At 44.1% G+C, this 25,318-nt stretch overlaps 2 protein-coding genes across 3 annotated transcripts in view; both read left to right on the plus strand.

The window, feature by feature from the left end:
• Positions 1–15,010, plus strand: part of ttyh2 (tweety family member 2) — a 74,537-nt gene extending 59,527 nt beyond the window's left edge. Inside the window, exons 6-15 of one of the 2 annotated variants that reach the window (XM_031561531.2) lie at positions 569–641; positions 4,180–4,249; positions 4,509–4,564; positions 8,207–8,299; positions 8,659–8,751; positions 8,900–9,042; positions 9,770–9,958; positions 10,191–10,272; positions 11,944–11,970; positions 12,808–15,010. In XM_031561531.2, coding sequence (XP_031417391.1) covers positions 569–641; positions 4,180–4,249; positions 4,509–4,564; positions 8,207–8,299; positions 8,659–8,751; positions 8,900–9,042; positions 9,770–9,958; positions 10,191–10,272; positions 11,944–11,970; positions 12,808–12,888 — 907 coding nt within the window. In that variant the 3' untranslated portion in view covers positions 12,889–15,010. The remainder of the gene's footprint in view (positions 1–568; positions 642–4,179; positions 4,250–4,508; positions 4,565–8,206; positions 8,300–8,658; positions 8,752–8,899; positions 9,043–9,769; positions 9,959–10,190; positions 10,273–11,943; positions 11,971–12,807) is intronic. The other variant, XM_012820021.3, reaches the window with a different exon arrangement.
• Positions 15,011–15,075: 65 nt separating this feature from the next.
• Positions 15,076–25,283, plus strand: dnai2b (dynein, axonemal, intermediate chain 2b). The gene is made up of 13 exons (XM_012820006.3): positions 15,076–15,287; positions 15,554–15,744; positions 16,233–16,394; positions 16,852–16,973; positions 17,286–17,428; positions 19,123–19,236; positions 20,004–20,143; positions 20,438–20,560; positions 21,403–21,626; positions 22,340–22,475; positions 22,926–23,072; positions 23,937–24,167; positions 25,052–25,283. The coding sequence occupies exons 2-13, from the start codon at positions 15,562–15,564 to the stop codon at positions 25,070–25,072; spliced, it is 1,746 nt and encodes a 581-aa protein (XP_012675460.1). The 5' UTR covers positions 15,076–15,287; positions 15,554–15,561; the 3' UTR covers positions 25,073–25,283.
• Positions 25,284–25,318: the final 35 nt, after the last annotated feature.

Below are 25,318 nucleotides of genomic sequence, written 5' to 3' on the forward strand. Positions count from 1 at the left end.
GGCTGCGGGCCTGTGCTCTTTCACACTGGGTGAACACGGGCTGGGTCAGTTCTTCAGAGCAGGCTTGACTGAGCTGTTCAGTGGGCTCTCAAGAACACCAGCCCAGCCCAGTCCCATCCATGTTACACACTCGTGTGTACGAGGAAATGCAGTCAGTGAAGTGTCCACGTGCGCTCTCTTGAGTGTGCTTATGGAGGCTGGAGCAATGCCTCTTGCACTCGTGTGTTCATGCTCAGTGTGATGTATGTGCATCTACATAAATGGATAGTGAAATTTTGTCTGTATTTCGTCGTTTGTAGTTCACTTCAGCGTCCTCTTGGTGTCTGAGGTCTTTTGTCCTCTCTGTCCCCTCGGGGAGGATGGTGTTTTCATGGTTGAGTGCACAGCAGTTATGATAAGGGGTGGTCTTCAGTGTCCTATCGGGTCTGAGGTCTTTGTCCCCTGTCTTCCCTCTGCAGAATGATTGTCTTTATTGACAAGTGCACAGTAGTCCTAATGGCCGCGGGAGGGGTGACCTCCAGCACGGTCTTTTGTCTGAGTTCTGAGTTCTTGGTGTCTCCCTCTGCAGGATGATGGTCTTTGGGGTGCTTACACTGATCCTGAGCTGGGCCTCGCTGGGAGCCGAAATCGCTGCTGCTGTGGTAAGGATCTGTATGTCTGTCTGACCGTCTGTCCGCCTGCCTGTCTGTCTGTCTGTCTGCCTTTCTGCCTGTCTGTCTGTCTGTCTGTCTGTCTACCTGTCTGTCTGTCTGCCTGTCTGTCTGTCTGTCTGTCTGTCAATCAATCAATCAAACAACCGCTCTTTCTGACAGCTGCATTTACACGAACAGAACACCTATCAGTATTTATACTAACACTAAGTACGCAGTAGCTCAGAAAAGTACCTTGATTCAAAGACGCCTACAAGCTTCCGATAAAACAATGACTAAATCACCACAGAATGCCCCCCACATACGTAAAGTGTGAGTGTCTGAATTTCAGGTGCATCTTGGGATGTTAAGAAAGGCAAGAGACACCTGAGTGACGTGAATAGGAGTGGTTATATCCAGAGAGCAAATAAGAGATAGAATAAAGAACCTGCTAGAGTAATGGAGTGTGTTGTGATTTATGCAGCCCCAAAGCTGTTTCTGGCAAACCGCCTCAAGGTATTAGTGCTGCTTGTGCTGACAAATTGTGTGTGTGTGTGTGTGTGTGTGTGTGTGTGTGTGTGTATACAATTTTAGTTTTTACATGTTTGTTTTCGGGAACATTTTTCATGAGAGTTTTTGAATGAGTGTGTGTGTGTGTGTGTGTGTGTGTGTGTGTGTGTGTGTGTGTGTGTGTGTGTGTGTGTGTGTGTGTGTGTGTGTGTGTGTTTCTGTCTGTCTGCTTGTCAGTATTATGGCCCCCTGATGATAAGTTGTGGAGTATGGCATTGATGTACCGAAGCCCCAAATAAAGTTTGATCCCCAGATTATCCTGCAGGATTTCCTCTGCACAGCTGTGCTGCTGAGACACATACATGCACCAGACACACACACACACACACACACACAGAGACACACACATGCGCACACACACACACACACACACACAGAGGCAACCATGAAGGGGACAGAAAAAGAAAGAAGAGAGAAAAAAAGATAACAAAAAGAAAGTCTTCCTGGATGAAGTCCCAAACGTGTGGTGGCAATATGCCTTCTTTGACTTTGATCTCGCTCAACAATAGCGGAACATGTCATCACAGCCCCCGCTAGCGAGGTTTAGTTCTCATTGCGTTTGAGCCAAGAAGAAGGCATGTGAATACTAAGAGGACTGAAATGCTTGCTGGCCTGTCTGCTTTAAAGAGTGCCTCTCAGTCTCAAGTTGTTCTCTCAAAGCAGACGATGGAGAGTCCGCTATGATGCCCCCCATGAACCTTTATTGACAGAGTCCACTAAGATTCGAAAGTTTATGTGCATCTTTATAGATGTGTGTACCTGTTGTAAAAATGGAAGCTATATTTGTATTGTGTTCAATTGCTCCATTTCTTTACAACAATTCGCGTCAGGTTTGCAAAAAAAAAAAAAAAGATTCACTTTCTATTACTATGTAGAACATACAGGGAATGGAAAAAGAAAGTAAGTAAGTAACTCTCAGAGTGAACGTGAAGTAAGGTTCCTGACTGCTAATTCAAGAGGTTCATTTGGTTTTGCACTCCACCAAATCTTTAGTCTCGAGACCCGTCTCCCAGGGATTTGTGAACGGTCTCACATAAAGCTTTATTGTTGCTCTGGAAACCAGCCCTGCTAGACACTTTGACTGAACTTCCCAGGGGATTTACTAGGATTGTGAATTCAAAACAGTCATAAATTCTTTATAAGGTGCTAATAATTAGCCCCCATTTATTAACCCTAACCCTTTCACCTTTCTGTAACACACTGACCACTCCTTTGTGTCTTAACCATGGGGCGTCCTCTATATTACACACTCTCCCATGCCACATGCAGGCTTTCACTGTTTAGACTCTCGTGACCGTAAGCATGACAGAACTTCACAGTGCCGTCACGGCAGAGGAAAAAAAAAATGCACACATCCAATTAAGCAGCCATTTCCATGCAGAGGAGGAACCAGGTCAAGGCAGTTTGAGCACATCTGAAATCCAGGGCGTTTCGTCCACCTCGCAAATTTGCTGGGAAAATCGAATCAGCCCACTCTGCTCTCACAGCCAGTGAGCCAGGGAGCGCTTTAGAAACTTCCGGTGGGTGGTTTGGAAACTTGAGCATCGCTGGCTCGCTCCAGTGGACGGGAATGTTGTTCTGTGATGTCGGTCTGGCGCAACGGGTGTCCGCTTTGCGCCCAAGTCATAGTGCGGTCAGGTTGGCTGTGAATGGGGATAAGTTAGCCTGTGGTCACTATGCTCTCTCCACACTTCCGAACTCTGTCGTTCCACTTCCACTTCCATGTCCATCTCTCTCTCTCTCTCTCTCTCTCTCTCTCTCTCTCTCTCCCAGATTCTTATGGTCTAGTATCCACAGCAGTTTTTATAGCCCTGTGAAGAGGACACTGAGTGTCATGGTGTGTTTATAAAGGGTCGACCTAAATGGTTATGGTTCTGGATGATGGCTGTTTGGATGCTTCGGTAGTTTATTTTTGTGCAAAGAAGAATGTGCTTCTTTTTTTTTTCAAAGTGTTTATGTGAGAGAGAGCAAATACCTGTATGTGTGTGTGTTTGTGTGAGAAAGAGAGAGAGAAAGAAAGTAAATATCTATTTTGTGTGTGTTTATGTATGTGTGTGTGTGGTATGTGTATATCTGTGTGTGTGTATATCTGTGTGTGTGGTGTGTGTGTGTGTATATATATCTGTGTGTGTGTGTGTGTGTGTGTGTGTGTGTGTGTGTGTGTGTGTGTGTGTATATCTGTGTGTGTGGTGTGTGTATGTGTGTGTGTGTGGGAGGGAGAATGTGAAGCGGTGGGTAAGAGCATGTTAACGGTGAGTGCGGGTCCCTGGGAGCGGAGTGGAACTCTGGCTCAGGCTGCACTCTGACTGGCTGGGTAATTGCTCATGCATGCACATCAGCAGCTGTCCACCAGCCAATTATGGCCAGCACAGAGCTCAGTGGTCAGCTGTGGAAGGAGGTGATCCAAGCAGCTCAACCCATTAGGGAAGTGGTCAGCTGTGTGTGTGTGTGTGTGTGTGTGTGTGTCTGTGTGTTTGTGTGTGTGGCAGAAAGGGCTGTCTTAATGTGTATCCTATTGTTCATATTCATATGCATGTATTCCTTGTCATGCATCAGTGTGTGTGTGTGTGTGTGTCTATCAGTGTCCGTGTGTGTCTATAAGTGTGCGTGTATGCACATCAGTGTGCGTGTGTGTCCATCAGTGTGCGTGTGTGAACGTGTCCCCAGAGCATTAACGGTAGTGATTGTGATTGTGTGTGTGCATGTGTTAAGGTCTTGGCCAACCTCCCTGCCCTCTGTACATTGGCCTACCAAGGGGCCCGTATAGACACAGCATGTTTTGAGAGATGCACATATAAGTCTGTGAACACCGTAGTATGTGTGTAACTGATTTGGATTAACACTAATTCAAATATGCGTGTTTGTGTGTGTGTGTGTGTGTGTGTGTGTGTGTGTGTGTGTGTGTGTGTTTGTGTGTGTGTGTGTGTGTGGGAGAGGTACCCTTTATGCTGTATATGTATTGATGACTCTATCTTTTCAGGGTACAAGTGACTTCTGTGTATCACCAGACAAGTTCATAATGAACCGGACTAAGGACTTCATCAGATCGGGTGAGTTCTCTGACTGGCCAGTCGAATAGAATCAATACTAATTAGAAGCAGTATAGCACTTATATATATTTATACAGACAAAATGTAAATGTATTTTGTTTAGACACTCTGGTAGTGGTTATAATAGTTAATGTTAATCACTTTTCCTTTCTGTTGACTTACTTACTGTTCTCTGATTTTGTTTCTCTCTCTCCCTCCCTCTCTCTCCGTCTCTCTCTCTCTCTCTCTTTCTCTCTCTGTCTCTCTCTCTCTGTTACAGATATTGTGCATTACTACCTGTATTGTAGTCAGACTCTCCCCAACCCTTTTCAGCAGGTGAGTCTTATTAGTTCACACTTCCGTGACACTCATCGCACCTCAGCCCTGTCCTCCCTCTCTAGGACTTCCTCTAGCTCCAGCTCCACACACACACACACACACACACACACACACACACACACACACACACAAGCACACAAGCACACACTCTAATTTTATCTTGGCCTCTTCCACTTTGCAACCCGCCTGTTGTTTTTTTTCACTTTTTTTTCTTTTTTTGGAAACCAAAGCCGTGCTCGCCTCTCTCCCTCGTTCTCTCCCTCCACCCCTCTCTTCCTCTCTCCCTCATTCTCTCCCTCCACCCCTGTCTTCCTCTCCCAGCTCCAGAGAGATTGCGCTCTTCCCCTCTCTTTTTAGGTCAGACAGGAGAAAGTGGGAAAGACAGAAATAAAGGCCCTCTGCGCCCCATATCTGGCCCTTGCGCTCAGATTCCATTACTGTGCACTGGTAGACATGCCCTCAGGATAATAGTGAGAGAGAGAGGAGGAGGAGGAGGAGGAGGAGGCCTGAGACGATAACAAGAGGTTATGCTCATAGTCACCTACCCCCCCCCCCCCCCCCCCCCCCCCCCCCCCCCCTTCCCCTACATATGCACGGACACACACACACACCCCTCTCCATCTCTCTCTTTCATTCACACACAAACACACGCACACACATTTTGACTACTGACTACAAACATACATTCATGCTCGCTGGCACCTTAACTACTACAGTACACTCAAAAGCCTCTCTGTGTCTCTCTCACGTACACACCTACACATATCTACACACACACACACACACACACACACACACACGCATGCACGCACGCACGCACGCACACACACACACTCACCAACCCACTTTGGCACACTGAAGTTGGCTTAGCATCACATTCGTTGCTGCTTTTAGATCATGCGTTTCCTCTGCCAAGTTACCCTTCATTGATGCCCAACTAATTGCCACAGCACCTAACTCCACTAACTTCATAGCCATGTAATTAGCGCCTTTGGGTTTTCAGGTCCAAGCTAATGAGGTGTTCAAGGTCGTGACTCAGGGCCTAGAGGAGAGCACAGGCTATGGAGAGAGCTTTGGGTTCATAGAGAATATATATCTGCTTGCGAAACACATTTCATATCTTCTGTCCTATCCAGTCTTCTTTTTGTTTAGGTTCTCATTTTTGATTTTACATTTAGTATTTCCCCAACACAAGGCACCCTTTTCTGCCACCCTCCGCCCATTCCTGCCCAAAAGGCATATTAAACAAACACGACTGCACAGTGAGTGTCGCTGTCCGGTGGTTATTCAGTACCACTTCTATTCACCCCATCCTATATTCTGTCTATCCCATCTGTGTCTACTCTTCCTTTCTCTTCTTCTGCACTTTCTCTGTTTTCTTCAGAAGTCTTCTGATCTGTCTCTCCCTTCTCTCTCTGTCCCCTGTCCGGCGCCGTGCATCACATAGCCAGAACAATGGCCTGAGCTCTCTTTGGTCGTTTATTTGTGTGCAGGCGCACCATCCAGATAACAGGAGACAGCAAGAAAGGGGTGGGGAGAAAAAAAAAGAAAAAGTGGTTCAATCAGACGGGATCTATCCTGTGTGCCGGTCACGGATAACTGGCTGTGTCTGTCTGTCGCTCGCTTCAGAATGCCTAATGTGGAGATTGCGCAGATCATTATCTGGAAGGTGGTTTTCTCCTCCCAAAATGTCACCAATTTCAGGAGGGAGCTTGAGGGCTTGGTTTGAATAGTCGTGGATGTGAGATAGCTTAGGCGGCTTGTGGTGACTGAATCATTTCAACGTCACTGTTCAGGGCTCTGTTCAGTAGTGTGATCAATATTGCTTTTCTGTCTGTACAGTAGTGAATACATGAGTAACGAACTAAATAAATAAGTACCCATTCATCTACTTACTTATTACTTAAACGAATAACGGAAACATACACTGGACACAATGTTGGAGTCCGATGTATAGGTTAGTGTTTTAATTGTGTTGGATGTATAAGTTATACTATACTACTATAAAGTAGCCTGTAGGTTAGTGTTATAATTGTGTCGGATGTAGCCTATAGGTTAGTGTTATAATTGTGTCAGATGTAGCCTCTATGTTAGTGTTATAATTGTGTCGGATGTAGCCTATAGGTTAGTGTTATAATTGTGTTGGATGTAGCCTATAGGTCAATGTTATAAATGTCTGTGTTACAGATTTGTCCGACGTATAGGCTAGTGTTATACATGTATGGATAAGTACACCAAGTATACCTCAGCGTTTACGGTGATGATTATCTGATCTTTGACGCCCACTGGACCAGATAAGTATAGCACAGGGCCTGAGCGAGCGTGTTGTTCAGTTTGGTTTTGCTTTGTTCCAGAGTCCGAGCGTTTGGTGTAGACTTAGTCATCTTCTGTCATGTCACACGGGTGTGGAAAGCCCACAGGGCAATGTGCATCGGGGTTTGGCACCCGGTGTGTCCAACAAAAGCCAGACATAGAGAGAAAGTGACAGGAGTTAAGACTACAATTCCAGTCCGTTGGCTGGTGACGAAAAGACCATAGTCAAAAGTCCAAGCACAGAACATTATTGCAGGTCCTTCAAATGTTTGTCACTATAAATACCATCTCCTTCCCTTGGGCATTTTAGACTTTTCAGGGTCACCCTGTTAGTTTTAAGGCATTCCTTTATGCCTGTGTCTGTTCAATTCGCATACAACTCCAAGTCAGACACATACCAAGGAAGAACCCAGCCAGACACGTAGCATGCAGAAATGGTGCTGCTGACTAAATCCATTTTAAAGTACATTAAAAGAGTTAAAGGAGCACAGTAAAATAAGGGAAGCACTAAGGGAAGAGTGCATTAGATCAGCTAAAAGAACATAGGGGATCAAATATAAATAAATAATATAGTAGTGTACTTTCCATAAGTTCACGGAAAGTTTCTGAGAACAGTTGGAGTTTAAAGTCTAGATATGACACAGTTGGTGCACCTTTGATATGATCAGGAAGTCGATTCCAGAGCTGAGCAGCATAGCGGCAAAAAGCTGCTTCACCATGTTTCGGTTCAGTAGTAGGTATTACCAACATAATTCTCTCAAGTGGTCGGAGAGCAGATGTTAAATCTAGAACATATCTGAGAGGTATTTTGCAACAGCTCCATTTAGGGATTTATAAACAAGCAGCAGTGCTTTAAAGTCACTTCTGTGACATACTTTTTTGATTTAATTTATGTCTAGAAATGAGTGGGTACGTTACAGCAAACACTATAGGGACACAATTTCCCTCAGGTCGGCCCAGAATTGTATTCTACAGGCGTGTTAAAGGAATATTCTTGTCATTTTCTGTGATAAGGTGGTAAATTAGTAACAGTTAGTGTCAGTTTCACTTCCTGTCGTTAAGTGTTTCCGTCTCGCTGTTATAATTTGGTGATTAGTGCCCCCTGTTGGTCTAGACAGGAACTAAACCTGAGGCTGAAAGTGCTTGAACTAAAACTAAGGCTAAAGGTGCGACTTTCTGATTCAACAAATACAAATCTGGCTTAATATAAAGTTATATTCAAATGCGACAGCAGAAGAACAGGTCTCAGAACAGTTTTCTATGCGATCAGGAGGCGTTATGTCTTGTCAATGGGTCCTCTAAGGTGACATTTGTCCTCTGTTCCAGTCCCTGACGGTCTTCCAGAGGTCTCTGACCACAATGCAGATTCAGATCCAGGGCCTGCTGCAGTTTGCTGTGCCTCTCTTCCCCACAGCTGAGGTGAGCTCTCATAAGGTCATGCCTGCGTTCCTTCTCTTTGATGGAGGGAATTGAACAGTTCTGGTTGTCTGTCTGTCTGTTTGTCTGTATAATGCACAGTGGGCATTAAGGGGTTAACCTACCTGAGTGACTTTAATGATGTGAAACTAGTCGTACACCAATAACACACCTGATGAAACAGTTTAAGTGACTGATCGCTATTTCAAATGCTTACCTTGTTTGTGTTTGTGTTTGTCTGTGTGTGTGTGCGTGTGTGTGTGTGTGCGTGTGTGTGCGCGTGTGTGTGTGTGTGTGTGCGTGTGCGTGTGCGTGTGCGTGTGCGTGTGCGTGTGCGTGTGCGTGTGCGTGTGTGGCTCCAGAGGGACCTGACGAGCATTCAGAATTTGTTGAATTCCTCAGAGGCCAGTCTTCACCAGCTCACTGCCCTGCTAGACTGCAGGGGACTGAACAAGGTAACGGTGGAATATGTTGTTCTGTGTTTGTGTCTGTGTTTCAATAGTCAGGGTTATTAACGAGCCTTTCTGAACATCTCTCTCTGTGTGTGTGTGTGTGTGTGTGTGTGTGTGTGTGTGTGTGTGTGTGTGTGTGTGTGTGTGACAGGACTACCTGGATGCCCTGATGGGGGTGTGTTATGACGGTGTGGAGGGGCTGCTGTATCTGTGCCTCTTTTCCCTGCTGGCCTCCTGTGCCTTCACTGTCATGCTGTGTGCCATACCACGAGCCTGGAGACAGATCGCCAACAGGTCAGATACAAACACACACACATACAAGCACACAAATACACACATTCACTCACAGACACAAACACACACACATACAAGCACACAAATACACACATTCACACAGTCACAGGCACAAACACACACACATACAAGCACACAAATACACACATTCACACACAGTCACAGACACAAACTCATACAGACACACTAGATGCACAGTGATACATACAGTACTTATTCTCTGTGACCTTCTATATCTGCCCATGCAAATACACACACACACACACACACACACACGCACACACATACACACACCATGAACATCGTATATAAATCCCCCTGCATATCCCACATCATGTGAATGATCAAATAAAATGTACACATACACGACTCTAAACTGGATCTGGAACTCAAAACTAGCCCATTGTGCACCATCATGAATATTCCTTATGAAGGGAAATATGTTGCAAAAATGCGAGGGCTTGTAGACTTGATGTGAGAACTTGTAGAATACGATTTGAGAACTTGTAGAACCCAAATCTGAATTTGTATGTATAATTAATTGTTGTAAATATACGCACACATGTGAGTTGAATTTGACACAACTCTGAAGGGGTATTTTAGCTTTAGGTCCTCACTTTAAGTGTACAAGCTCTCACGATCATAATCACCTTCCTAGTTCCTCACACTAGACCACCTTCACAGAACCATGATGGTCTCAGTAACACCCCCCCTCCCCCCTACACAGGGAACGTGATTACGATGACATTGATGAGGAGGATCCGTTCAATCCGTCGGCACGCCGCATGACGAGCCACACCCCTGGTACCCATGGCAACATGCAGAGCTTCTGCAGCTACAGCAGCAGCATGGGTAGCCAGACTAGCCTCCACCCTCCCACCCAGACCGTCAGCAACGCCCCAGTCTCTGAATACATGTGAGTGCAGACCACCACCACTCAGCCTGCTCTTCCATACCACTGTGTCCAATACAGGCTAACTAGTGACACACTTGAGCTAATGAATCATATATTCTGTTCGTGGATTTATTCCATATCTTTCTTTCTATCTGTCTCTCTCCCTATTTTTCCTCTCATCTCTTCTCCAACTCTTATGTTTCTGTGTTTATCTTTCTTTCTTGTCTGCCTCTATCTTTCTTTCTGCTCTCAGGAACCAGACGGTGCTATTTGGCGGTGCTAACCCTCGTTATGAGAACGTTCCTCTGATTGGCCGAGGCTCTCCTCCCCCTTCGGTACGTTGGGTCCCAGAGAACATGTCCTCCTTACGAGGACAAATATGAACCCACAAAGACACACACACACACACACACACACACACACACACACAACCCCACAAAGACACAAACCCACACACAACCCCACAAAGACACACACACACGCACACATAACTTCACAAAGACACATACACACACACACACACACACAAACACACAACCCCACAAAGACACATACACACACACAAACCCACAAAGACACACATACAAACACACTGACACACACACAAACATTTCTTTATTGTCCCATTCCTCTCTCTCAGTCTCTTTCTTGTAAAGGATTAGAGTTTTGATTGGAGGAGATTGGTTCTTGGCAGGCGAGCGATGCTAGCACATACAGCAGTCAGTTAGAGATTTAGTCTGACTCTGTTTTCAGAAGCACCCGTTTCTACGCCTCGTAAATCCTAATCTTTACATTCCGAGCGCCACGTCAACAAGCTCCATCTTGGAAAGCCTCAGCACATACTGAGAAATTGCACTACTTAAACATGAGTATACCGAATCGCGAGGGGAGTTGATAGTTTGAATTGAACGTCACCAGGCATTCTTCACGCATGGGGCTTCTAAGCTTTGTTGTGGCCATAAAAACTCCAAATGAGTTAGCCTTCCTCTGTCACCTTGGGAGGAAGTTACTAACACAGTTGCGATTGAATTCATTCTTTATATATCTGTCATTAGAAGTCACCTCTCTTTTTCAGTTCCCTGTCGTTGAGTCTTTTCTTCTATCTCTCTCCTATCCTGATGAGATCTCGGTGTGATGTGCTCCTCTGGGTCTGTCCCCTGTGCACCAGGCCACTCATACTCTCTCTCCTCAGGACCAGCTTCCCAGCTGCCTTCCCCGCATGCCGGTCCCCAGAAGTATTAAAGAGAGAAAGAGAGAGACGCCACTGCCTGCATTTAAACTAGCTCCCAAAAAATGACTGCTGCCTTTCTTCCAAGGGCATTACCTCTTGAGAGATAGAGATGCAGGAAACAGATCAGTCCAAATGGAATGAACAGCAGCAGGGGGCCATTATTCAATCGAGACCATTTCAACTCAGTTTGTTTTTCTTTATTAATATGGTTAATAATGTTAACAGCCAGCATTTGTCACAGGTGCTTCACAGAACTGGAGGATTAAGAGGAAGAGCATGGCAACAGTTGCAAGGGGAAACTCTAATTGAACAGGAAGCAACTTGTCATGTAATTTATTGATCTTATAAATCAGCTTAAATTCCCCTTCATGTAAATGCATGGGTGGCTCATAAATTAATATATTTTCATATTCTATGAAGTGAATACTTTGTTTTGAAGAACACATATATTACTACACTAGTGTGGGGGGGGTTTGTTTTGATTTTTTACTTTTGTAAGAGTGCCTTTGAAATCTCTTTGGTGTTTTTTGTAGAGGATATTATGTCTCCTCTTTTCTGGTCCTTCTGGTCCTTTGTGTTTATACAGTACCTTTTAAATGATTCTGTCTGCCTCTGTCTATCTGGGCCTACTGTTTAATCCCCCATGCAAAAGTGGCTTTTTTGTTTTCAGCTAATAGCCTTATGTTTTTGTTTGTTTGTTTGTTTGTTTCTATGTTTGTATGTTTTCTTTTCCTTCTTCCTTCCTCTTGAAAAAAATGTAATACAATTTTTGGAGATAAACTCACAGCAATTTAGAAACCGAGTAAGTTGTCGCTTTCCTTCTACTTGTGTCTGTTCTGTTGTCTCACATGCTCTCCATTTTGTGTGTTCTTCTACTACTCTACCCTACTCCTGTCTTCCTTTATAATTCCTACCCAGCTCACCCAAGGCATGGCTTCAATCCAGTCCTGTATGGGATTACTGTGTGTTATAATGTGTCCCATTTCCTCATTTTTTGTTAAGAACAGGATAGTAACCCCTCCCATTACCCTTTAATGATCCTCCCAGTTTCCCCTTTATGGACTGGTGTCACTTCATGACTGACACCCTGTGACGTCTGACCCCAGACAACTCTGTCTGTGCATGCTGTGCACGTCCGGATGTGCCATTCTATAGACTACTGACTCCATGAGGTTCTACCTCATTTTGTGCTATAGAATATTCTAGAATCCCAGTCTGTTTCCCCTTTTTTGTCTGAGGAGACCCTTCTGAGAAGAATGGGAGTTCTGAGTTTTTAAATTGTTGTTACACCATTACCCCAAGCTTCTTTAACCCAAGTCCTATCAAGATGGTGCTTTGACCTGACTGTAAGACCTGCTTGCTATATGTGGACACATTACTACCCCTCTCCACTGTCTCCGACTGATGTGTCACAATCCCTGATGTTTGTGTCTTTTGGAAGATGCTGAATAATGGTTTGCACTGACATCCTCATTGATAATGCATAAATAACCTGTATGAACCCCTAAATAAGAGTTTGAAAATAGCAGGGGTTAATTAAACATTGGGAATGTTGTTTCGTCACTTTGTTTCCATACCTTTCCTCAGCACTTCCACTGTGGGAAAGTCTTGATTCCGTTTGTCTCCCGTGTCTTTGCAGTACTCCCCGACCATGAGGGCCACCTACCTGTCCATGACTGAGGACCAGAGGCGACACTTTGGGAACGACTTCCAAGCGTAGGCCTGCCGGGGTCCCGTCACGTCACGTCACTCTGTGTCTTCTCCACGCTTGAAAGTGAAAGTCATACGGTCAACACAAACACAGACGCACACACACACACAGGAAAATGATATCTCTCCAAAGTAAAATTATGTGTGTGTGTGTGTGGGAGCGAGAGAAAGAGAGAGAGAGAGAGAGAGAGAGAGAGAGAAAGAGAGAAAAAAAAGAGAGAGAGAGAGATAGTGTGGCCTGAGCACTGGCCTGCCGCTTTTGGACAATTACCTTGGGAGGAGGAGGAGGAGGAGGAAGAGGAGAAGCGTGTGAGATTCCACGCCGTCGTCACCACATGTCCATGTCTTACCATAGTCCACAGCATCTCAGGACTATTCAACAATGCAACCCATCATCCCCTCTCCTGATGTTCTCTGCTCTGCTCTGCTCTGCCTCCAGTCACCCCCTCCAGTGTCCACCGACTCCCCAGCCTAACTAACCCTGCCATATCAAAGTCTGAATCTGTCATATCACTTCAATGTTAATGTTTACGTGAATGGTTTTCGTCCATTGGAACGCACACCAGCTCTTCTGTCGGTCTTCCTTAAATGCTGGTTGTTTATGAACAAGGACGGAAGATGGATCTTGAATGGTAACAAAAGCACATCTGTTGAACAGAACATATCTCAACAGACTTTAAAACGCCAGAGTTCTAGCTTTGGAAACTGTTTTGACCACGCACGAGGGACATTAGGGAGGGTCTGAATTAATTTGACGTTTGGCGATGCATTTCAGTGGAATCTCATCATATGGAGGCCTTGCGCAAATCCAGTCTTACATGCAGTCTTCTCTGTGTATAGTGATAGGAAAAGTGTAGTGTGAAATTAACTAATGATAGTGATAGTAATGTCAGTTTTGTAATGATAGCCATTAATCTATCATTTTTTACTTTGGCCAATGTGAATACAAAAATTAAAATCTCATTAACAACATTTTCTGTTTGTATGAAATAACATTCTGGATGCGAATCCTGTTGTCTATTTGGTAGTAAAGAAGATTATGTTGTTCAACAGAACAAAGCTTAGCATGTCCTTTGCGCCCCTTAACCTTGTTTTTAACCTCCTGCCCCCAACAACCAATGACTGTTACGATCTGGCTAGTGAGTATGAAGATAGTTTTCTGGTCCTCAGAATGAATCCAACTTATGTATGTGTGTGTTTACAAAGACGTGTATTCACCAGTGTTTATTTGGGGGTGTGTATGTGGCTATATCTGTGATATATATACACAGTCTGGCGGCCTGTGGAGAGCCTATGACGTTTTGGAGCTGTTGACATTTGACATGTTACAATATTTAGACCACAATATCCTTATTCCCAAAACTATCAAAACATTTTTTTAACGACAGTCATGTATTTTCTCCAAGTCCTTCAAAGCACAAAATCATAGAAATGAAGTGTTTGTGAAATTGAGGTAAGGAGTGATGAGTCAGTAGAGGTACACATGGTGTCCTATCCTACTTCATTCCTTGCACACTGAGCCATTCAAATGACACTTTCTTTTTGCATATCCTCCATTGGGGCCTGAGTCCCTTTTCCCATAGCCATGGTAAAACTGTTATCGAAGCAACCCACTTCTGTACATAAAATGTATAATAACAAATTATTTGTGTGTTTTTTGTGTGTGTGTGTGTGTAGCCTACAGCACATGCAAGGCTCTTAAGCCACTAAAGTCTGACTAGTTTAACTAAAAGAACTTACAGAGTAATTTGAGTTGCTCCAAGACCATGAGCAAGGGGAATATTGTGGTAAATGCATTTCATGTGTAGCCTTATTGGTGAGATTTTCTGAATTGTCCATAATGGCACACTGTTGAAATTATGTTTTTAACAAAGTTTTTGTCTACTCTGTTGAGAAAGTAGACTATATTTCCCGTTTAGTAAAAAAAAACATCTTTCCACCACTGTCTGATTTCTCATTGTGCGGAGTTTTTCATGTTTTTTTTTTTCGTTCGCTTGTTTTTGTTCTGATGTTGGGTGCATGTGAGTCAACATTGCCCTCCACAGTGAGTGGTGCATTGTTTCTAGCCTATGTGAAGTTATTTCTCGGGAGAAGAATAACGGTGTTGACAATAAAAGTACTTTTAAACATGATGTTCATATTTTATTGTAGTGTGTGATAAAATGAACCCTCACATTCACTTCTTTGTTTTTAAATTGTATCCACTTTAAAGTTCTCAACAGCCAAACACCTTTGCAACAGCTCTGGGTGACAAAGTAGAAAGGGAAGGTGGAAAAGTAGGCGGGTGATGTTGCTAGGATACCATAAACTTACTGACAGATTTCAGTTCTTCGTAGAACAGGAAATCTCAAACACGGGAGAGATAATAATTCACACCTTCATAATTAGGCATTCATCCCCAAGGGGAAGGTAAGAATAATGTGATTATTAGAACAGCTTAATCTATTGTTTGTCTTGAGAATTCAAGTATAGTACTGTACAGTTGACCAAAGCCTAACCTATGTATCGATAGCTAGCTAGCTATAAAGCTAACTGGTTTGGCTAACTGCCTGCTGTTAGCCAATGTCAGCTTGGCAATAAACTAGATATACCCAGTTAACGTTAACTATCGGTCATTGTTTACTGTCAACATTTCCACAACACCTACAAATGCACAATACATTTTGCTTCCACAGCATTCACAATGGAGATTGTGTATGTGTACACAAAGAAGCGCAGCGAGTTTGGCCGACAATGCAATTTCTCGGACCGGCCAGCCGAGCTGCATGTGGACATCCTTCCCGACCCCTCTCTAGCTGCTAACTTTGTAGAAAGAGATCCATGTGATGTGCCAACACAATGCACGCAAGAGATGTCAGAACATGAGGTTAGTCATCTCTTGTTAGAGTGACATTATCTCCATCTACTGAATGAAAAGAGAATTGCAATGTACTAGCTCCTAGTCGCGTAAAACATTCTCAAGAAAACTAATTTTGAATGATGATGTTACAACGTAGTTGTACTGTGAATATGCCCGAACATGAGAGCATGTTTCGTGACAGTGTCCAAAAGCCCAATTCCTTTTACAGAACTATCTGAATAGCCAAAGTGTATGTGTTATCATTCAGTCTCAGTGTTGAATTCCAAAATTCAGTGGGCAATTGTTATTGATGTTTGTTTTTATAAAGTTGACGGACATTGCCAAAACGTACAGTATAAATCCCTAGAGTTGTGAGAATGAACACATTACTTCATTATGCTCTTATAAAGGAGATCATGACTTATTTGGTCATGGCATAATTCAATTCGTCCTACTAAGTCTGTCTAACTACAGCATAGAGTGATGCTGTGATGTGAAAATCCGTTCTCCACCAGGTGAACACGGAGCGCTTTGAGCATGAGACACGAGGAATTAACCATGCGGAGGGTGGCTGGCCGAAGGATGTCAACCCCCAGGAGATGGAGCAGACCATTCGCTTCCGCAAGAAAGTGGAGAAGGACGAGAACTACATCAATACCATCATGCACCTGGGCAGTGTGAGTGCTTCCACCCCTCCACATTAGTGTGTGCAGGCTATGACTCAGGGTGTAACATGTTTTTTAAAGAGGGTTTATATCAGAGAAATCCTAGAATTACACGTTGTGTGTGTGAGTGTGTTATTGGCTTTTCTGCAGTTTAATGTTTTCTGTGATCAACATGAGGCCCATGTATAGATTGGTAATGTATGTAATTGCCTTATTGCATGATGCAATGACAAGTTTGCCCAAAATACAGTACAAAGTTGACTTAAGGCAGCACGTCAATATTTGGTAATATGATATGATACACTATGATTCCGTTCATCCAACGCAATAATGGGTCTCCGTACAGTAACACCAAATCAAAACCATGTTAGACTACATTTCAATAAAAAATGACATATATTACGGTGGAAATGGAGAAAGTCATTGCAGCTCCCTCTCCATGACAGACCTGTGTTCCTCCTCACCACAGCTCATGGAGCACTGCATCAAGCAGAACAATGCCATCGACATCTACGAGGAGTACTTTGATGGAGAGGAGGTGGTGGAGGAGGCAGAGGAGCAGCCCTCGGCCAAAACCATCAATGTCTTCAGGTGCAGTGTGACAGTAGTGGCACATCCATGTGTTTGTGTGTGTGGGTTGTTGTTATTTAATGCTCAATATTGAGTTTTGTCTTTCTATTGCCTGTAGGCTGTGTAGTTGCCTTAAGCTGTTACTCTCCCTCCTCATAAACACTGAAAAATGCAAAAGCCCATAAACATTTCATTGTCATCATGAATATTGAACTACAATGTAGCAAAGATTTAAAACAAGCAGCCGCAGTGTAATAAATATCTCATGTTGAAGAGTTTCAGCATGCCATGGTAATGCAACATTTGAGATCTCATTGCTGCTCTGTCCCACAGAGACCCCAACCCGGTGAAGCGCACGGCCACCAGTCTCTCCTGGCACCCGGATAGAAACCGCAAGCTGGCTGTGGCCTACTCCTCCCTGGAGTTCCAGAGGACTACCCAGGACATGAACTATGACTCCTACATATGGGACATCGGTAGGTAGCCTCTAGTTTTGTGCATCTGTCTGTCTAAGTATATCTATCTACAGTGGGGAAAATAAGTATTTGAACCCCTGCCGATTTCGCAAGTTTGGTCACTTGCAAAGAAATGTGTGATCTATAATTGTAATGGTAGGTGTATTTTAACAGTGAGAAATAGAATATCAACAAACAAATCCAGAAAACTGCATTTTATAACATTTATGACTTTATTTGTATTTGATGCAGAAAATAAGTATTTGAACCCCCAAGCAAACAGCAATAATTCTGGCTCCCAATGACCAGTTATGTGCCCAAGAAGCACACAGATTAGTCCTCATTAGGCTTAACAAGGTACACCTGATCTCAACTGGTGACGTGTATAAAAAAAACCTGTCCAAAGAATCATACTTCAACCTCACCACCATGGGCAAGACCAAAGAGTTGACCAAGGACGTCAGAGATAAGATTGTAGACCTGCACAAGGCTGGAATGTGTTACAAAACCATCGGCAAGCAGCTTGGTGAGAAGCAGACAACTATTGGTGCGATTATTCGTAAATGGAAGCAACACCAAACAACTGTCAATCGCTCTAGGTCTGGGGCTCCATGCAAGATATCCCCTCGTGTGGTATCGGTGATCATCCGAAAGGTGCAGAATAACCCCAGAACTACACAGGGGGACCTTGTGAATGATCTCAAGGCAGCTGGGACCACAGTCACCAAGAAAACCAACTACACACACTACGCCGTAATGGTTTAAAGTACTGCAGCACTCGCAAGGTCCCCCTGCTCAAGGAAGCACATGTACAGGGCTATCTGAAGTTTGCCAATGAACACTTGAATGATTCTAAGGAGGATTGGGAGACAGGATGTGGTCAGATGAGACCAAAATCAAGCTCTTTGGCATCAACTCGGCTTGCCGCGTTTGGATGGGGAAGAATGCTGAATATGACCCCAAGAACACCATCCCCACCGTCAAGCATGGAGGTGGAAACATTATGCTTTGGGGCTGTTTCTCTGCCAAGGGTACAGGACGACTCCACTGCAACGAGGGGACTATGGATGGGGCCATGTAACGTGGAATTTTGGGCTTGAACCTCATTCCCTCATTCCCTCCCATTGAAAACGCAACCTTAAGGATTTGGAGAGGATCTGCAAAGAGGAGTGGACCAAAATCCCTCCTGAGATGTGTGTAAACCTGGTGACCAACTACAAGAAAAGTCTGACGTCTGTGCTTGCCAACAAGGGTTATTCCACCAAGTACTAAGTCATGTTTTGCTAGGGGTTCAAATACTTATTTTCTGCATCAAATGCAAATAAAGTCATAAATGTTATAAAATGCAGTTTTCTGGATTTTTTTGTTGATATTCTGTTTCTCACTGTTAAAATACACCTACTATTACAATTATAGATCACACATTTCTTTGCAAGTGGCCAAACTTGCGAAATCGGCAGGGGTTCAAATACTTATTTTCCCCACTGTATCTATCTATCTATCTATCTATCTATCTACGTATCTATCTATCTATCTATCTATCTATCTATCTATCTATCTATCTATCAACCCATCCATCCATTTACTTATTTAATGTTTCATCCAAATGTCCACTTCGGAATGATAGGCCTGGCCTAGACTGCTGTGAGGCTTTGAACTCCTGTGAGAACTCATATTGAGAGTCCATAGCTTAGTTTGTTGCTTATTTCCCTCAGAGAACCCCAATAAGCCTGAGATGACTCTAAAGCCAGTGTCTCCTCTTGTCTGTCTGGAGTACAACCCCAAGGACTCCCACATCCTCATCGGAGGAAGTTACAACGGCCAGCTCGGTGAGTACTCAACAGCCCACCTTAATCAAGACTACCAAACTTCCATCACACAAATAGCTTTTACTGTGCGACTGTGAGTGACTAATGCCTTGATATTCAGAGACACAGATTGGCCGACGGCTGAGATTGAGCCTGTTTCCTCTGTGTCTCATAGAGCAGCTCAAAGGCCTTGCAAAAGCCATGCTCTCAAATGAACTCATGGCCCTAAAGCCTGTTTCATCCGCTTGACTATAATGAGTCACCATTGAGCCATTAGATTTGCACCGTTTGCCCAGAAGGTCGTCTCGGTTATCCTTTTCAGCGTGCAGTCTGGAAAAAGAATAAAAGCCCTGTGTCTCCCAGTCTCTCCCTCTCCCTGTGCCTAGAGTTTTATTTATTTATTTTTATATATTTTAATGGAGTGGGTTACGTAAGGCCGTTCAAGGCCTGAGGTTAGGATTGCTTGTTATAAAATGGACATATTCATGTGTTCAGCTGTGTGCCTGTTGATAGTGTGTGTGTGTGTGTGTGTACGTGCATGGGTCTCTGTGTGTGCGTGTGTGTTAGTTTGATCTTTTTTTTGGAAATGTGTACACTGCAAACATTTGTGCGTGTACGTGTGTGTGTGTGTGTGTGTGTGTGTGTGTGTGTGTGTGTGTGTGTGTGTGTGTGTGTGTGTGTGTGTGTGTGTGTGTACGTGCCTCTGTGTGCATATTGTGTACTGTCATAGTTACTTCTGCTTGCGTGTGTGTGTGCTTGATGATTTGCCGTGGCCTGTCCTTGCTTAGCCTACTGGGACACGCGCAAGGGCAGCCAGCCTGTGGAGATGTCCACCATGGAGCACAGCCACAGGGACCCCGTCTACAAAGTCATCTGGCTGCAGTCAAAGACGGGCACAGACGCCTTCTCTGCCTCCACAGATGGCCAGGTGAGCAGGTGGAACTCCCCGCATCCCCACACCACTCCACTGCACACACAGATAGGAAGAGAACAGATTGACCTTCCTTTGGGAGATGAATTAATTGTAGATGAGAACACACAGCTAGTCAAGGGGTAGGCCTGAGGTAGCCATGTTTTAATACTTTTTTCATTTAATTTCTCATTTGATGTCTTTCATGATATTACATTCTCATTATTCCTGTGTGTAGTCTCGGTTCTTTACTCTGTCTTCTCTCCGTATCTCACTCTCTCTCCGTGACACTCTCTGTTCTGCGTTTCCCAGGTCCTGTGGTGGGATATCCGTAAGTTTTCTGAGCCGACAGAACGTCTGGTCCTGGACCCCAGCAAAAAAGGCAACCTTGAGAACGCTTTAGGGGCCATCTCTCTTGAGTTTGAGACCACCATGGTAGGAGACATTAGACTATATACACAGAGGAGCACATTGACACAACACACACACACCGTCATTTCACAACTATTAACTGCACAACAGTACAGTGACAGGATTTTATGTTATTTTTTAAAAACAAACCCATGTATTAACCGCACCCGGGTATTAACTACCCTTTTTTTTAATGTGACGTCATCCTGTTGCTGACTATTTGGGCAAGAGCAAGGTAAAAGGGAATGAAATGATGGAAACAGTTTAGACTCAACTTTAATATCTCCCAGTTCAAAATCAATCTCCAGACAACACTCTCAACCTCGGTTTACCAAACAAAGGCTGGCGTTGTGTTTTCTGATATTCAAACAGTATGGAATTTCTGTCTATAAAAACCTTGTACATATTTTCTCCATTATCAACCCAAGTTTATGGGTAGCTTGTAGTGATGTCCATGTTCCGTGTCTGTGTGACCTAGCATAAAAAGTGTTTTCATGTAGACAAGCAGTGTGATATGGATGGGGTAATGTTAAAACATGCATACCTGTGTATAGGCTGCACCTGAGTATTAACAGGGCTTCACCAAGTTTACAAAATCAATGTATAAACCGCGGTTAATAGTCGGGAAATTACAGTACTTGTTCACACAGACAAACACACGCTTAATTTACACAGCATGTAACATACAGCACCAGTTTCTACATACTGACAGTTATTTCCATCCACTACTCCATGCAGCCTTTTAAATAGTCAGTCAAAGAGTTACTTACCCATTACAGTATGAGTGTTAAGTTGAACGTGATCATTTTGGCTCTATGACCAGAGTAAAATCACTGATTCTGGTTAGTCACCCTCTCCTTGTTCAGCCAACCAAGTTCATGGTGGGGACGGAGCAGGGTCTGGTGGTGTCGTGCAACCGCAAGGCCAAGACGCCCGCCGAGAAGATCGTGTGCACCTACAGCGGCCATCATGGCCCCATCTACGCCCTGCAGAGGAACCCATTTTTCCCTAAGAACTTCCTGACTGTGGCCGACTGGACCGCACGGATCTGGTCCGAGGACATCAAGGAGTCCTCCATCATGTGGACCAAGTAAGCATCTGTGCCTGACCATAAAAGTTAGGCCTAGCAACGTCACTCAGTGTTAAAAAAAAAGAAGGGAAGATGGTCGGTACATTTAGCAGATTTACTGGAAAGCTAAGTAGCAGAGTATGAAAGCAAAGAAAATGCTCTCAGTATTATTTGCATTCAGCTGTGAGCTGCTTCCCTGTGAATGAAGTGATAAAGAGCCTTTTTTCTAAGAGCACCATCTCATTGCTACTGAGTTAACTCTGTCACAGACTGTCAGACTCTTTCTGTGTGTATTTACAGTCTCTGTAAATGTGGAAGTCAAGTCCTTGTGGAAGTTCATGTAGAGGGTGTTGAATCCAATAGACCGCTTTCTCTTCATTATAACATGACCCAGAAATGGAAGTGTGAACAATAATGTCTGCCAACGTCACTGATGACGAGAGAGCAGGGTTTTTTTTCTCTCTTAGTATCATGATAGAAATGTCTGAGTAGAAACAGTTACAGGGTCATATGAAGGTAAAGAGGCCAACCTAGACTTGCTATTGGATCATAAGAGCATCTTTTTTTAATCTATTAAGCCTAATAACTTGCCAGTTGACACAAATATGACCTCTTTTAAAAGCATATTTTATCAAAAGACATTGTCAGAGACGAAGAAAGCAGTCAGCATCCTTTAGTGAAAGACTAGTGAGTCCACTTAGCCTGCCTGGCTGAATGTCCTCTCCCCCCTGCAGGTATCACTCAGCCAACCTGCTGGACGGCTGCTGGAGTCCCATGCGTCCGTCTGTCTTCTTCACCATCAAAATGGACGGGACGCTAGACGTGTGGGACTTCCTGTTCAAGCAGAATGACCCCACTCTCACCCTCAAGGTACGTGTGGCCCTAAACCCAACATGGCTGCCTCTTCCCCCCTAGGGATGTTCCGGACTCTTTCAATCTCCAATGCCTTTGATAACTGTTTTGCAAATGTCTCTTTAATTCTGCAGATTTTTAAATGGATGACTAAGCTCCTATGTGAAATTCAAAATCTGGTAGTGTTAAAACCCAGGAGTAAACCATTGCACTACAACAATGAATTTCATTGATGTCTTGTAGAAATAAGTGTGGGTGTATGTGTGAGTTTGAGTCTATGTGAGTATATCTCTGCATGGATAAGTGTGTGTATGTGTGTGTGTGTATGTATGTATGTCCTTATAACTGTGTTTATATGTGTCTATGTACTTATAATTGTGCTTGCACAAAGTGTACATGCGTGTGTGTGTGTGTGTGTGTGTGTGTGTGTGTGTGTGTGTGTGTGTGTGTGTGTGTGTTGGTCGGCAGGTGTGTGACGAGGCTCTGTACAGCATGCAGGTCCAAGACAACGGGCGCTTCATAGCCTGCGGCTCCCAGCTGGGCACCGCCACGCTGCTGGAGATCTCCTCTGGCCTCTGCACCCTCCAGAGGAACGAGAAGGCCCTGGCCACCGCGGTGAGAATGCACTACGACCCACACTCTCTCAGCACCCCTCAGCAGTAACAGCACATGGCCACATAGCCACATAGCCGGTGTTGTAGTAATAGTAATGTGGTTGCAGGTTCAGATGTAAAGCCATGCTAGTGGGGACGGGGGGGTCATGTGTGGGTATCTGTTACTTGTAGGACGAGGTATGGCTAGTGCAATGGTTAGGATCATTGCTTAGTCAAATGGCTATTTGACCATCAGTGTAATTGTGTGCTGGTGAGAGTTGTCAGAAGAGCTGAATCAGAATGCACATAGAAAATAAAAGACCATACGCAAAGATGCAGTGTGATTATCACTGATGGGTGAGCATTCAGCATTAAAAAGCACATAAAACAATGCAAAGCCAAGTGTAAAGCTAGAGTAAACTAAAGCTGATTATATAATGTATGGTGCAATTAGTGATGCAGTCTTATCATCAAATCCATACCATCCACTGGAGAGACCGAAAGATATCTAGGCCAACGATTCGTTTAAGAGCGTCTGGCCATGTTTGATATGATCATTAACCACAAAATGAAGCTCCTCTTATCTGAGGCTAGCCAGAGTCCTGTCCGCAATCCCTCCTGGCTTTTGGGTCGTCTACTGTGTGTGTGTGTCTTTACCCCACTCAATGCTGTTGTCAACTAAAGTCGATGAAGGTTCTGGAGTACCAAGGGTAACTCTAGTTGACAAAAAAGCATCAGCAGTGGAGGCTGTCCACAATCAAAATGGCCGTCGTATTGTGTTATGGAATGAATTGATGGTTTAAAGATTATCTGTGTGGTTGTTAATGTCCACTTCAGTGTGTGTCTTTGTCCTGACGTCCTGATGCTCTTCTGTGTCCCTGGCCAGATGTTTGAGCGGGAGACCAAGCGAGAGAAGATCCTGGAGGCGCGGCACCGTGAGATGAGGCTGAAGGACCGCAGCCGCTCTGAGCAGAGCAAGGAGGATGATGGGAACATGGACGGGGAGGAGAGCGCCGAAGAAATGCTGGCCCGCTCCGAGAAAGAGTTCTTCGAAATGGTGGGGGCCGAGCAGAAGAAGAAAGAGAAAGAGGAAGAAGAACAATTGGACAAAGAAGAGGTGGGAGCAACAAGAACATTTGTCTGCATTACCAATTCAAAATAACTTGCATGAAATCTTTCCTGCCAATCAAAGGGTTGTGAGACTCCGAGGTTTCTTTGCCAGAATGCTGATTGCTGAAAGGTTCTTTGTGAAAACTTGAAATTCTATCAAGGAACCCTGTCTTTCAGGAGTGGTACAGAAGGCCTTTTCTCCTCTGTGTGTCACTCTGTGACCTGAACATGCTACATAACCCTTGATAACACCAGTTCCCATCCATTGAATTTGCGCACCCACTTGGTTGATGGTCACCCAGGAACAAGCATTCATTACTGCTCAGGCGTTGGGCTAATGCTTGATGGAGGTTGTTTTCTCCACTCCGTCTGCTCCATTAGTTTCCTGCCAGATGTAACTACACCTTGTTGCTGCACCAGCCGAGATTAGAGCTCGTCTTGGTCCACTGGCCAGCGAAGATAAGGGGGCCTGGTGTCTATATATAGCCGCAGGAGCTGGTGCCTGAGCATGAATGCATTGTGTACGTTAAACAGTTTAATGTCTGAATGCAGCTACGTCAGGAGATTTGCCCCACGGCATCATTAGTGCAACACAAGCCCCAGCACATTGCTAGTCTCTTAAGCTGTCACAGTTCACATTTGTTGAGTCATGCCTTTCGTTTTATAACAGAAAAATTGCATTTTAGCTGTGAATGGTACATTATAATTTTCCCAAGCTTGTGTTTAGTGAAAGGGCTCTTCACCAAGTTCATCATGCAAATTGGTTTGAAATTGTGGGGCTGTTTGAGTAATTGGCACATTGAAGGAAATTATAGGCTGAGGCTGATGCATTTACTCAGTCAGGGTGAGAATTGATGTGCCATTTTCTTTTGTCTTTTTTTCTTATTCCAGGAAGAAGATTACTTCGAATGAAAAGGGAATCTGAAGCAGGGGATGGACAGCAATGTATTGTCATATTGAAATGCCACATGATGTGTTTTGAATAAAGAGTGAGAGGAAACAGACAGGAGTGCCTATGCACAACAGAAGATGTTGTAGACTAAAGAATGACACAAAGCATGATTCGTGCATTGACTGCTGCTTTCCTTGATTAAAGATATATTTTTTGCTATTTTAAAAAAAATTAGACGTGTGGGATTGTGGCAGTTTGTGAGCAAA

The sequence above is a fragment of the Clupea harengus genome, chromosome 23 (assembly GCF_900700415.2).
Source record: "Clupea harengus chromosome 23, Ch_v2.0.2, whole genome shotgun sequence".
NCBI classification, from domain to species: Eukaryota; Metazoa; Chordata; class Actinopteri; order Clupeiformes; family Clupeidae; genus Clupea; species Clupea harengus.